The 13295-nt window shown below is 52.8% G+C and overlaps 1 protein-coding gene across 1 annotated transcript; it reads left to right on the top strand.

Annotated features, from left to right (window-relative positions):
• Positions 1-2634: 2634 nt before the first annotated feature.
• On the top strand, positions 2635-13088 carry LOC108164596 (zinc finger protein 236). The gene is made up of 3 exons (XM_017300425.2): positions 2635-3182; positions 5318-6227; positions 6557-13088. Exons 2-3 carry the CDS (start codon positions 5382-5384, stop codon positions 11591-11593), a joined length of 5883 nt encoding a protein of 1960 aa, XP_017155914.1. The 5' UTR covers positions 2635-3182; positions 5318-5381; the 3' UTR covers positions 11594-13088.
• The last annotated feature ends 207 nt before the right edge of the window (positions 13089-13295 follow it).

The raw sequence follows: 13295 nt of genomic DNA, 5'->3' as shown, positions 1-13295 counted from the left end.
TGCGTCTGCCCCACCCACACCCCACACCCCACTCCCCCCCAATCGCCTCTCCGTCACACTGCCTCTCTATGGAGCTCTTTAACACTTTCGGTCTCCATTGAACGGCCGCCATTGAAAAGGGAAATTGAAATTGAAACAGAAACAGTGACTTAGAGAGGTAGAGGGATAGAGAGGGGGAGGAAAATTAGCAAGGGAGAGAAAAATGTCTGAGGGCGAGGAAAATTGGCGAAGACGAGGAAGGCGGCAACAACAACAACAACAACAACAACAACAACAACAACGGCAACGGCGACAGAAATTGAAACGGTTTCCCAGCTGTTTGCATATGGCAAAAATGCAATTGTTGCTCTTGCCTTTTGGTGCTGTTGCCTGTGTTGCTTTTGTTGCTGCTGTTGGCTTTAATGTTTATTTAACACGCATTGCCAACACGTTTACAGTTACCATTTAGCGCCGTTGCCACCGCTGTAGCTGTCGCTGTCGCCTACCACCGCCGCCGATGCCACCCCCACCAATGCCACCCACGCCAATGCTCAGGCAAAGCCCAGGCACAGTGGCACCAGCCTCATTGGTAAGTTTTGGCCAACGAGCCCACAGTTGATCACCGGTGTATCTAATGTTGATCATTGACAGATAGATAGATGGATAGATCAAGCCTTGACCATTCGCCATTGCCCTATCTTTTCAAACCGAAAAAGGAGCCCCTAAGATCGGTTTACTGTATCAAATAGAAATGATCAGAGGTATTTTTGTTAATGAAAATAAAATTAATAATACAAAATAGAAGAAAGAAGCGATCGAAGTCTAGAGGCCCTCAAATGTTGGTCCAAATTGATGCGTGGAAAGCGGGGGTAAGCCTGTGAAGACCCTTTCAATTCGCTTGGAAAACGGCGGTGGCCCCACTGTGCCATGAGTATTTCAAGTTCATTATAAATAAAACGTAAATATTATTAAATTGTATACAAACGGCACGTTGCACGTGTCTGTGTGGGAGAGTGTACTCGTCCGTATACATGCAGGGGCCCATGCGGGTGTGTGCGTGGGGGCGCGTGTGGCTACGGCTGTGTGTGTGCGAGTGTATTGAACTCTTGCTGCATTTTTTGCACAATATTTTCGATACTGCTGTTGTTGTGCTTTTCTTATTTTCTTTTCATTTTCGTTTTCGCTTTTTTTTGCTCCACTCTTTCTGTGGTATTGTGACAATTGTTTTTGTTTTGCTTTTGATCGCCGCTGACGCATCGATCGTTATCGGGCGATACCGATTGTGCCACAGCGCTGTGATCGAAGGAAGAGCTATCGATTGCTTGTGCCAGCGATGCTGTGGCAGCAAAAAAAGAACGGAGAGATGGTGGAAGAGGCAAAGACAGTGGTTAGTGATGGCGGTGGGGGGGGAGGGGACACAAAGGGTTGCTGTCGTTGCTGCTTCTTTTATACTCGTAATCCAATTTACATTTTACATTTTTCGGAGCAGCTGACACTGACCTCTCCGCGCGCACCTTTGAGGCGGTCAACTGTAACGACGACGACGACGACGACGACGACGACGACACCGATGATGTTCAAGATGATGATGATAATGATGACGCACCCAGAGAAGGGACTTCCGTTCTGAAGAAGCTTGAGGTTAAGGTTGAGGAACTGGCACCAGGAAGTGCATAAGTGACCATCGGAGGAGGCCAAAGATCAATCCATCGGAATCGTATCTATAGGTCTCTGTTCCATTAAGAGTGAGAGAGGGGGAGAGCCAGCCGGAGAGTGAGAAAGCAACAAACATGCTAAATGTAGCCAATGGCAACGAGATTTTACCCAAAATCTAAAATGCATCCAAACAACAACAAAAGATACTCGTAAAAATGTATCTGAGTGCGCGTGTGTGTGTGTGTGTGCCATGTACTGTCCCTTACTCCTACTGGATGCAGTCGAAAAAAGATACATAAATGTATCTTTGTACTGCCCCCCTCCATCAGCTACCAGATGCCTCTGTAGCGGGGGGAGCATGAGAGGTGTGCTGCTCTCCTGCTCTAACACACAGTGCGTGTGTGTGTGTGTGTGTGTGTGCGTAATCCTATTTGCAGCCAAATAAAACTAAAAATAAAAACAAAACGAAAGAAAATCCGACAAAGAATTGATTCTGCTGCTGCTGTTCTGCTGCTGAGCTGCGTTGCTTGCTGCTCTCTAAATCTTGCACGTCGAAGGAAGCGGCAAGCAGAGCAGCAGCGGCAGCGGCAGCAGCGCAGTCTCTGCACTTTTATCTAACCAATACCAAGGCACAAAAGAGCAGCCACCACCACCACCACCACCAGCAGCAGCAGAAGCAGCAGAGGCAGCAGCAACAGCAGCCGCACGCACACGCATAAACAGCAGAAAGAGAGGAAAAAGACGAAGCAAAGAAGGCAGCCATTGTGTCCGCTCTCGCCAACTGACTGCCGAACGAACGCGACGGCTGGCTGGCTGGCTGGCTGGCTGGCTCTCTCTTCTGGTGCTTGTGCTTGTGCTGCTGCTCTGCTTTGACGCTGCTCTGCTCTGCTCTGCTCTGCTCTGCGCTGCTGCTGCTGCTCCTGGACGTTCCTCTGCTCTGCTCTGCTCTGCTCTCACGCTGCTCGTGCGCTTTTATAAATACAACTCCGTAGATACACCATCTATACAGTCGAGCTTCATCTGCCTCTGCCGAACGGTTGCGCTGCGGCTGCGCTCAGAACTCGTGTGCGCGTCAACGCGAAAGCATCTGCAGCGCCTCTAAAAAATAATACCAAAAAAGATACAGCTACAGATACTGATACTGATACTGAAGTAGAAGCAGAAGCGGAAGCAGCTAAAAGATACAACAAAATAACACAAGTGCCAGAGGAAACTGCAACAAAAATACAAGAAACACTTTTGGTGCAACAAATTTTTTTTGCGTTCAACAAAAACCCTTTGGAATACCCATCAAAAAACAGTGATTTTTTTGCCCATCTACCAAAGAACTGTGATTAGATCCATCAACGGATCGAGACCACACAGTGACACCCAAAGTAATAAAAAGTGCAGACAAACCAAAACTAAACTAAATCGAAATCGAATTCGAAGTCTAGAGATCTAGAGATTAGTGTACAAGATCTGAAAGAGTGGCGTGTCCCCGTTCTCGTTCCCGTCTAGGCCCAGAGCGGGAAATGCCGCCGCAACTACGAAAATAATCAGCGAAGGTAAACCTTATTTTTTTATGTGAAGCAAAACATATTTCCAAAATATTATTTTTTTTTTTCTTGTGGAAATTAATGTTTGGATATAGCGAGGGGAAAGCCCTGGGATTATCGACAATGTGGATTATGTCGAAGGATAAACTTGAGAATTGTGCACTGAAATCACTCTTTTGAGGACGGAGAGTGCGAGTAGGGAGCGGAGTCTAGAGCTTTGATTAAATCTGACTCTGAATGTTCCCTGAGTCCCCTGTGGCCTCTGATTGCTCTGATCTTCTCCAATTGCATATTCCATTGAGTTTCTCATTTCATTCTATTGGATTCAAAGTTTACCTGAATTGAGAAAAAAAGCTTCTAGTTCTGTTCCATTTGTTTATTAAATGTTCTCAAGTTTCCACTTGGGAGCTCTCGGAAAATCAATAGCAAACTCTTCCTTAAATTTCTCGATTAAAGATATCAGATGTTGGAAATCTTTGGAGGTTCAAAGTAGCCAAAAGAAATTGCAGATTCCCATATATGTATTTTGCTTAAAAAGTTCGCATAAAATGGGCAATCTGTCATCAAATGTTTGATTAATATGTGATATAAAAAAACACAAAATCAGTAGCTTTTTACATACATCTCCACTTCCATTCTGTTGCGCATAGAAACCGTGTAGATACCGGTCGAAAATCCCCCTAAAACCAGAGTTCAGATCTTCCCTAATTTTTGCCATTTCCACTCCCATTTCGGGTCAATTTATTTGGGTCAAGCTGTGCCTTCAATTACGGACGATCTGACCCCTTGAACTTTGACTCTCTGACACAGTGAGGGATGAACCAGGAGTCGGAGCGGAGTCCCCTCCAGGATAGGATAGGGTTAATGGTTAATTTAGATTGACGATCTGTGTAATGGGAGGTGTTATACGCGACAACTCAGTGGAAGTGGGAAATTCAGTTGGGTACGCTGCGTTAGTATGATTAGCGCGATTATTTTTGGCTTAAAGAGAACGCGAAACATTTGATTGATAAATGTAAAAACGGCTTTATTACTGGCTCCCACCTCAAGGACAGACAGAGCGATTAGAGAGAGAGAGAGAGAGAGAGAGAGCGGGAGAGACAGAAGCAGAGGGCCCAGGGCAGAGGGGCCTTATCTTTATCTCAATGACTTTTCATGTGGGGGGACGATGACTCACGGGCGAAATTGAAATCAGCCAACCAAAATGAAAGGCCAAACCGAAAGCCAATGGACAGCAAACACTTGCGGGCCATTTGGCTCTGGCTGTGGCTCTCGGTATCGCTAGAAAATGTTGATATTGGTTTCGGTCAAGTAAGGATTTCCACAAGAAGGAAAACCCTTTCCCTCCTCCAAGAGAGCGCTCTCAATAAGTGTGGCAACATTAGCATTGATAGCGGGGAAAAATTCTAATGAGCCTGCCCCCACATTTTCCCCACAATCGTTTATGCAAAAATGCAGTACAACAGCGCCAAAAGCTAGATAAGCAATCGATTCACCTTGACAGCATTGCCAGATGTCTCTTACTCTCTCTCTCTCTCTCTGTCTCTCTGTCTCTATCTATCTCTTTTTTGCCTGTCATGGGGCATGCCCAGGGCCCCAAACGAGTAGGTTTACCGTTTCACCAGTCCCTTCCACAAATGCACTGGCAGCTGATTAAAGTCTACCCAGAAATTTGATTTCGAGTATCCATTGCACAAGTGCTCGTCTTAATGGTATGCACAAATGCTGATACATCGATCGATCAGCTGTTGTTGCGATTCGCGGAGAAATGGAGATGGGTCTGGATGGAGTCTGTTTTGCAACTGTTTTCCTAAGAATGGAATGTTGCCAGTTGGCCAGTTGAATGTGTGCTCATTCACTCATTCGCCAATGATGCGCTTACTTTTGCACAGCAGTGTGCAGCACTTTCTTAGGTTAGTTTTCCCGTAAGGAAGTAACTTTTTGGGCTGGCAATGCCTTTAATTTGCCTAATCATTCGTTGAGCATGTGCTTCTTGCAAGCTGGCAATGCCTATTAAATGTCAGTGCTCTGGAGAAACCTGGCAATGCCTTTTTTTGAGACTGGCAGTCCCCTTCCAGTGCTTTCTTTCTTTGTCAAATCTGACATTTGTCTAACCCCTTCTTCGCCTTTTTCTCTCCTTTCAGAACCACTTAAGTCGAAACCCAAATCGACATCTACTTCGATCTCAGCAGAGTATAAAGCAGCAAAATGCTGGCAGCACAGCAACAGCAGCAGCAGCAGCCCCCCCAGCCACACAGCCCCCCCAGCCACACCGGCGCCGTCACGCAGGCAGCGATGGAGCGCCAGCGACGCGAGTCCACCACATCGGAGTCCTCGCTGGAGCACCTCGACCTCGGCCGCACACCAAAGAAGCTGAGCAGCAGCAGCGGCCCGCAGCCCACATCGACGCCGCACGACACGGCCACAGCGTCGGCGGTCGTGTCGGCGTCGCGCAAGCGCAAGCTGCGACAGCACCAACAGCAACAGCAACAGCAGCAGAAGCAGGATCTGCTCAGCGACGACGAGGAGGAGGAGGAGGAACCGCGTCCGCTTGAGGAGACGATGGCAGTGCAGCGGCCGCGCCACAAGCAGCGACGCAACGGCCCTGCCTCCGCGGCGGCGGCCATCGCCAGCATCGTGATGGACTACAGTGCCGGCGACGCCAGTTCGCTTCGCAAGAAGTTCCGGCTGAACCGCAGCGGTGCCAACGGCGACCTCTCCGAGTCCGGGTTCGTCGACGCCAGTAGCTACAACAACAGCCATGCCGCATCGGCCGCCGTCTCTGCTGCAGCGCAGCAGGTGTCGAATGCCTCCAGCACCAGCAGCAGCAACAGCAGTGGCAGCGGAAGTGGCAGCTCTGGCGCCTCCTCGCCGGAGGGCCTGTGCCTGTCCAGCGGCGAGTCCGGAATCGGGGCTGGCGACGAGCACATGAAGTACCTCTGCCCCATCTGCGAGGTGGTCTCGGCCACGCCCCACGAGTTCACCAACCACATCAGGTGCCACAACTACGCCAACGGCGACACCGAGAACTACACCTGCCGCATCTGCTCCAAGGTGAGTCCACAATTGAATCCCTCATTCCCATTGCCCACCACATAGTGGTCGCTCGACAGCTTGAGCCGTGAAAAGATTACACCCGGAGAAAAGAGCGCTGAGATGCACTTAAATTTTCACATAAATATGAAAATATTTGATAATATTTATAGAATCCACTTTGGATTATCCGTATCCTTAAATGATCTACGGATCTTTTGAATGTGGGAAATGCTCGGAGCCATGAGCGTACCTTTCGATTTCTTTATATGTATATATAGTCTCTCTATCGACATTTCCTTGGCCAATTCTCACCCTTTCCCTTCCCCCCACTCGGTCTTCCGTTGCAGGTGCTATCCTCGGCCTCGTCGCTGGACAGACACGTTCTGGTGCACACAGGCGAGCGTCCGTTTAACTGCCGCTACTGCCACCTGACCTTCACCACCAACGGCAACATGCACCGCCACATGCGCACCCACAAGCAGCACCAGTCGACGACGACGACGTCGGCGGCGCAGCAGTCGGCTTCGCAGAGCGCCGGCAGCGGCTCTCTGTCGCAGTCGCAGCAGCAGCGACGCCTGTCACAGCAGCAGCAACAGCAGCAACAGTCGCTGTCGCAGCAGCAGCAGCAGGGAGGTGCAGGGCATCCGGGACGTGCGGAGAGCTATGAGAGCGATGCCAGCTGCTCCACGGATGTATCCAGTGCCCACAGCCACACCCACAGCCATGGGAGTAGTCACGCCCGCGCCCACGCCCACGCCCACGCACACAGCAACAACAACCACAACAACAACAACAACAATCCCCACAAAGCGAACAACAACCACAAGGAGATGCAGCAGCAGATCCAGGAGCGGATCAAGCAGCGTCGCCCCAAGACCACCATCAACAACAACAACATCATCGACGAGGGCTCCCAGGCGGAGGAGGAGGAGGATCGTGATCGGGAGGAGCAGGACCAGGACCAGGAGGAGCACCCCGATGCGGACACTGACGAAGATGTGGCCATGCCCCTCTCGATTACGAGCACCCCGGATGTGGCCACCCTGCTGGCCGGAGTCAATGGATCCTCGCGGGCAGCCTCGCGTTCCCGCTCCCCCTCGCCGGCCATGCCCCTGCTGAGCTGCCCTGCCTGTGGCGCCTCCGACTTTGACTCGCTGCCAGGGCTGTGCGCCCACCTGGACGCCCGACACTCGGACATACCCGCCAAGTGCCGTGACTGCGACGTGATCTTCGCCAGCCACCGCCAGCTGCAGGCGCACTGCTGCCGCGGCCTGGTGGGCGTGAATCTGCCGCCGCTCCTGGGGGCCAGCAGCTCACCGCTGCACCACGGCGAGGACGAGGATGAAGAGGATTCCGACGACGAGGCGAGGACCGAGAGGGAGGCGGAACAGCACGAGGACTTCTTCCAGCAGCTGTATCTCAAGGGCAAGGCAGCCGAAGCCGCTGCCGCAGCCGCCGGGACATCCACCTCCTCTCCACCGTCCCCCATCAAGCACGAGCCGGCGGACAGCAAGGACCTGGCGGACATCCAGAGCATCCTGAACATGACCAGCTCCAGCTGCACCTCCAGCTTCCTGCGCAACTTCGAGCAGTCGGTGAACACGCCCTGCTCCAGCCAGTACAGCCTCGACGGCCGCGACCAGGAGGAGGAGGCCCAGGACGTCTTCACCTCGGAGTTCCGACGCATGAAGCTGCGCGGCGAGTTCCCCTGCAAGCTCTGCGCGGCAGTGTTCCCCAATCTGCGCGCCCTCAAGGGCCACAACCGGGTGCATCTCGGCTCCGTCGGCCCCTCCGGCCCGTTCCGCTGCAACATGTGTCCGTATGCCGTCTGCGACAAGGCCGCCCTCGTGCGTCACATGCGCACCCACAACGGGGACCGGCCGTACGAGTGCGCCGTCTGCAACTACGCCTTCACCACGAAGGCCAACTGCGAGCGGCACCTGCGCAACCGTCACGGCAAGACCAGTCGCGAGGACGTGAAGCGGGCCATCGTCTACCATCCGGCGGAGGATGCCAGCTGCGAGGACAGCAAGTCGCGCCTGGGGCTCGGCGATGATCTGGCCGATCTGAGCTTTCGCTCGGTCTCGCCGCCACCCCCGCCGCCGCCACCCCCAGCTAGTGCTCCGATCGCCGAGGGCTCTCAGCTGAAGCACATGCTCTTGGAAGAGCCGTCGCCTCCATCGCACACCCCCACGGCGGCCGCTGCTGCTGTTGCCGGGCCACCATCCAAGATCCAGGTGAAGAGCCTCGACCAGCTGGTGGACAAAAAGCAGCCTGCCACAGGCCCTGCCCTCGACTTTAGCATGGATGTGCTGGATCTCAGCAAGAAGCCAACAACAGGAGGATCCTCCACCGCCCATCCTCCGTCGGGCCCGTCAACGGTGCCAGAGCTGGCAGCCGTCCTGGAGCAGCAGCAGCAGCAGCAGCAGCAGCAGCAGCAACAACAGCAACAGCAGCAACAACAGCTGCTGCTGGCACAACAGCAGCTCTTTGGAGGAGCAGCCGGAGCGGCGGGAGCTGGCGATGCCGCTTCCCAGTACATGCAGCAGCTGTTCCGCAACCTGATGTTCCAGTCGCAGACGCCGGGCTTTCCCTTCTTTGGATTCATGGCCCCGCCGCCACCACAAGGCAATCCCGAGAAGCCGCCGCAGCTGAGTCCGCCTACGCGGATGGGCGCCCTGCCCCTGCCGATGCCAGTGGGCGTGCCCGTGCCGCCTGGCGGCCCCGTCAAGATGGTCATCAAGAACGGAGTGCTGATGCCCAAGCAAAAGCAGCGCCGCTACCGCACCGAGCGGCCCTTCGCCTGCGAGCACTGCTCCGCCCGCTTCACGCTGCGCTCGAACATGGAGCGGCACGTGAAGCAGCAGCATCCCCAGTTCTACGCCCAGCGGCAGCGGAGCGGACACCACGTGATGCGCGGTCGCGGAGCCTCCAATGCCGCGGCAGCCGTGGCCGCAGCCGCCGCCGCAGCGGCAGCCATGAGCCAGGGCGGATCCGGAGCGGGCCATGTGCACGGCCATGCCCCCATCTCGGAGCAGGTGAAGTACGCCATCCTGGCGCAGCAGCTGAAGGCGCACAAGAACACGGATCTGCTGCAGCAGGCGCTGGCCCACGGATCCAGCAGCGTGGCCGGTGGCAATCCCCTCCTGCACTTTCCCTATGGCGCACCCCAGGCGCAGTCCCACTCCCAGTCGCAGTCCCAGTCCCACTCGCACTCCCACTCCCATTCGCAGTCGAGTAGCCATGGCCACGCCAGTTCTGGGTCCCATCTGCCGCATCTGGTGAACGGGATGCACAATGGGCAGAACAACGGCCAGCCGAGTGCCATCGATGACGACGAACCCAAGCTGATCATTGACGAGGATGAGGATGGCGAGGGCGATGTTGAGGAGTTCGACGAGGACGAAGAGGAGGAGGAGGACGAGCCCGAGGACGAGGACCCGGAGCCAGAGCCAATGGAAGAGCTGGAGCAGGCCCACGACGAGGACCCAGAGGACGAGGAGCAGGAGCTGCCCAAACCCCTGGAGCACATATCCCAGACCAGTGCTGCAGCGGCCAATGAGGCGGCCAAGAAGATGGCCGAGACCATCCTCGAGCAGGCCATCAAGGCGGGCAAGGCCACGCCCAGCGCCACTGCCACTGGCACGCCCATGAGCACGCGCACGCCGTCGCCCAGTCCGGAGCCGACGAGCAACGCGATGCCGGAGCCGAGTCCGCCGAATCCCACCATGAAGTCGATGATCGCCCAGGCCGAGTCGGTGGCCAAGTCCCTGAAGGAGGTCGCCAGCTCCCCGTTCAAGGACGAGTCGCAGGACCTGGTGCCGGTGGCCAAGCTGGTAGACAACGCCACCAGCAGCCAGATGAGCTTCAACAGCTACTTCCGGCCCAGCGACGTGGCCAACCACATGGAGCAGAGCGACGAGGAGGGCCTCGTGGCCTCCGGCAGCGCCAGCGAGAGCAACAACTCCGGAACGGAGGACGTCACCAGCAGCAGCTCCGGCAGCGAGCCGAAGAAGAAGTCCGCCTACAGCCTGGCCCCCAATCGCGTCTCCTGCCCTTACTGCCAGCGCATGTTCCCCTGGAGCAGCTCGCTGCGGCGCCACATCCTCACCCACACCGGCCAGAAGCCCTTCAAGTGCTCCCACTGCCCCCTGCTCTTCACCACCAAGAGCAACTGTGACCGCCATCTACTGCGCAAGCACGGCAACGTCGAGTCCGCCATGTCCGTCTACGTGCCCACCGAGGACGTCAGCGAGCCGATACCAGTGCCCAAGTCTGTGGAGGAGATCGAGCTGGAGGAGCAGAGACGCCGCCAGGAGGCGGAGAGGGAGCGCGAACGCGAGCGGGAGCTGGAATTGGAGCTGGAGCGGGAGCGGGAGCGCGAGAAGGAGCTGGAGCGCGAACGGGAGCTGGAGCGGGAGCGCGAGCGCGAAAAGGAGAGCCTGGTGCTCATCCAGAAGCTGGCGGCTCAGATGAATGCGGCCGCAGCTGTGGCCGCTGCTGCCTCGGCGGCCGATGCCGGCGCTGGCGGAGATCTGCCGTACAAGTGCCACCTGTGCGAAGGCTCCTTTGCCGAGCGTCTGCACTGCCTCGAGCACATCAAACAGTCGCATGCCCACGACTTTGCCCTGCTCCTGGCCAAGGGAGCCATCGAGCCGGAGTCCCGTGCCGGGGAGTCCAACCACCAGCATCTCCTGCAGCAGCAGAGCACCCCGGGGGCCGGCTCCGATGATGAGGCGAGCGGCGGCGGCGGTGCACGCGGAGCCTCTGGCAAATATCCGGACTACAGCAACCGCAAGGTGATCTGCGCCTTCTGCCTGCGCCGCTTCTGGTCCACCGAGGACCTGCGCCGCCACATGCGCACCCACTCCGGGGAGCGGCCGTTCCAGTGCGAGATCTGCCTCCGCAAGTTCACCCTCAAGCACAGCATGCTGCGCCACATGAAGAAGCACAGCGGACGAGCCCACAACGGCGACAATCCTGGCTCCGACTGCTCCGACGATGAGCAGGTCGCCACTCCTCCATCCACCCCAGGACCCACTCCGGCACCGACCACCGGCACCACCCCCACTCCCACCAACAACAATAACAGTTGCCAGAACAACAACAACAACAACAACAACAGCAACCCCAACGCCAATGCAAAGATGGGTCTGCGCCAGCCGATGCTGCACAAGCTGCTGGACAATTCGAGCGAGTGGCGGGCCAGCCGCCTGGGCGAGCACAAGGAGAACATCGGAGAGGCGGCAACCCCGTCAGCCGCGGCGGTGGCCAGCTCCGATCTGATCGGAAATCTCCTGGGCATCAGCGACCAGGGCATACTCAACAAGCTGCTCTCCTCCGCCGACGAGGCGGCCAAGCTTCTGGGAGTGGACAACAAGTAGGGGGCCGGAGTCATCCCAGTAGGCAAAGTATAGCATACTTTCTACAGTCAAGCCTCCTCCTCCACACCTCCACACCACCACACCTCCATAGAGGAAGAAGAAACAGCAAAAAGCAACAGCAACAAGCAACAACCATTTACCGCCTTACGTATACCAAAGCTTAAATAGTTTCAAATAATAATGATAGTATCTGTAATCTATACTCTTAAAGAAAGTCTTTTTTTTTTATGTTTGTATGTACGTTTTTTTTTCCATCATTATTATTATTATTATTACTATATTTTTGTTTCAAATTGTGTGGCATTCCATTGTTTAAGCGGTCCAACCGGATGTGGTAGACAAGTTACAAAAAAAGAATGAAAGGAAATATGTAATCAAAATTAGCAAGCGAAAAACTAAAGCAGAAGATCGTATAAGACCCCCACTAGATATAGCGATTGATTCGATTCGATTCGAAAAAAAGGATTAGGAGATAAGTAGCTGCAATGAAACAACGAACATTTTTACATGACATGAAACAAAAACGAAAAGACTTGATGGCGAAAACCAGAGGCGATACTAATACAAACACAACCATATAGATTAACCATAATACATGCATATATCATAAATACTATACCATACGTATGTGTAAGCCAGAGATTGTAAATTGAATTCGGGGGCCTTGAGAACCGCAGCGTGGCTTAAACTCTAGACTAAGCAAGAAACTAAATTTTAGTCAATTAATTAAGATTAGAAATACATGTGCATGCACATGCACATGTACATGTACTCGTATGTATATGTATTTGTATGCATGGTTCTTTTTTTTTGTCTGTAGTACTTAGTGGTAGATGTAGTTTATTTAATGAAAACTCATTCATTCACACACACACCCCAACATTCATACACCCAAATACATATGCACACATACATACATACGGTACGATACGATACGATACGAAAGTATATATAGACGGATAATTCATATAAATATAATTATATTAGTCGACTTCTTACAGCAATAACCAAAGCATTTCACTTACGAGTATTTAGCGTTTGTTTAAGCTAAACCACACACACACACACACACACACACGACAACAAATATTAAGGTTTATTTAAATCAATTGCATGCATATACATACATACATATGTATATATATATAATTCAATATACGTATGTATTGTACTATCAAATATACAACAACAAAAACAACAAAATGCAAATGTTCGAGTATATCAGTTATTTATAATGCGGAGCAACAGCAACAGCAACAGCAACAAAAAAAAAACAACAATTTAAAACATACATTTATTATGGAACAAATAAATTATATACCTAGCCTTTTATGACTTACGAGTACTTAATTTTAACGAAAAGTGTACTTAATTATAAACTGTAAAAGACATGTTGCACACACACACACACACACACACAACACAAAGAGAATGGATTAAAAATTGAATTGAAATAAAATAAAGCGATGTCAAAATCGATTATACGATGCCTATACATCTACTCTTCATCTATTATTTATTTCCCCTTGAGAAAGTAGAAGCTCTTCTCAAAAATAGGAGAACAACTTCTCAAAAAATCAACCATTTTCAGTTGACTGATGTCGCCCTGCAAAATCTATTAAATCAATTGTATTCCTCCTAGTCAGAATATACAGGTTCCAATCCACCTTCTGTTTCAGAATTTGAAATTTCAGTTTGAAAT

Source organism: Drosophila miranda, chromosome XL, assembly GCF_003369915.1.
Source record: "Drosophila miranda strain MSH22 chromosome XL, D.miranda_PacBio2.1, whole genome shotgun sequence".
Lineage (NCBI taxonomy): Eukaryota > Metazoa > Arthropoda > Insecta > Diptera > Drosophilidae > Drosophila > Drosophila miranda.
This window is presented reverse-complemented; position numbering and strand designations above follow the sequence as displayed.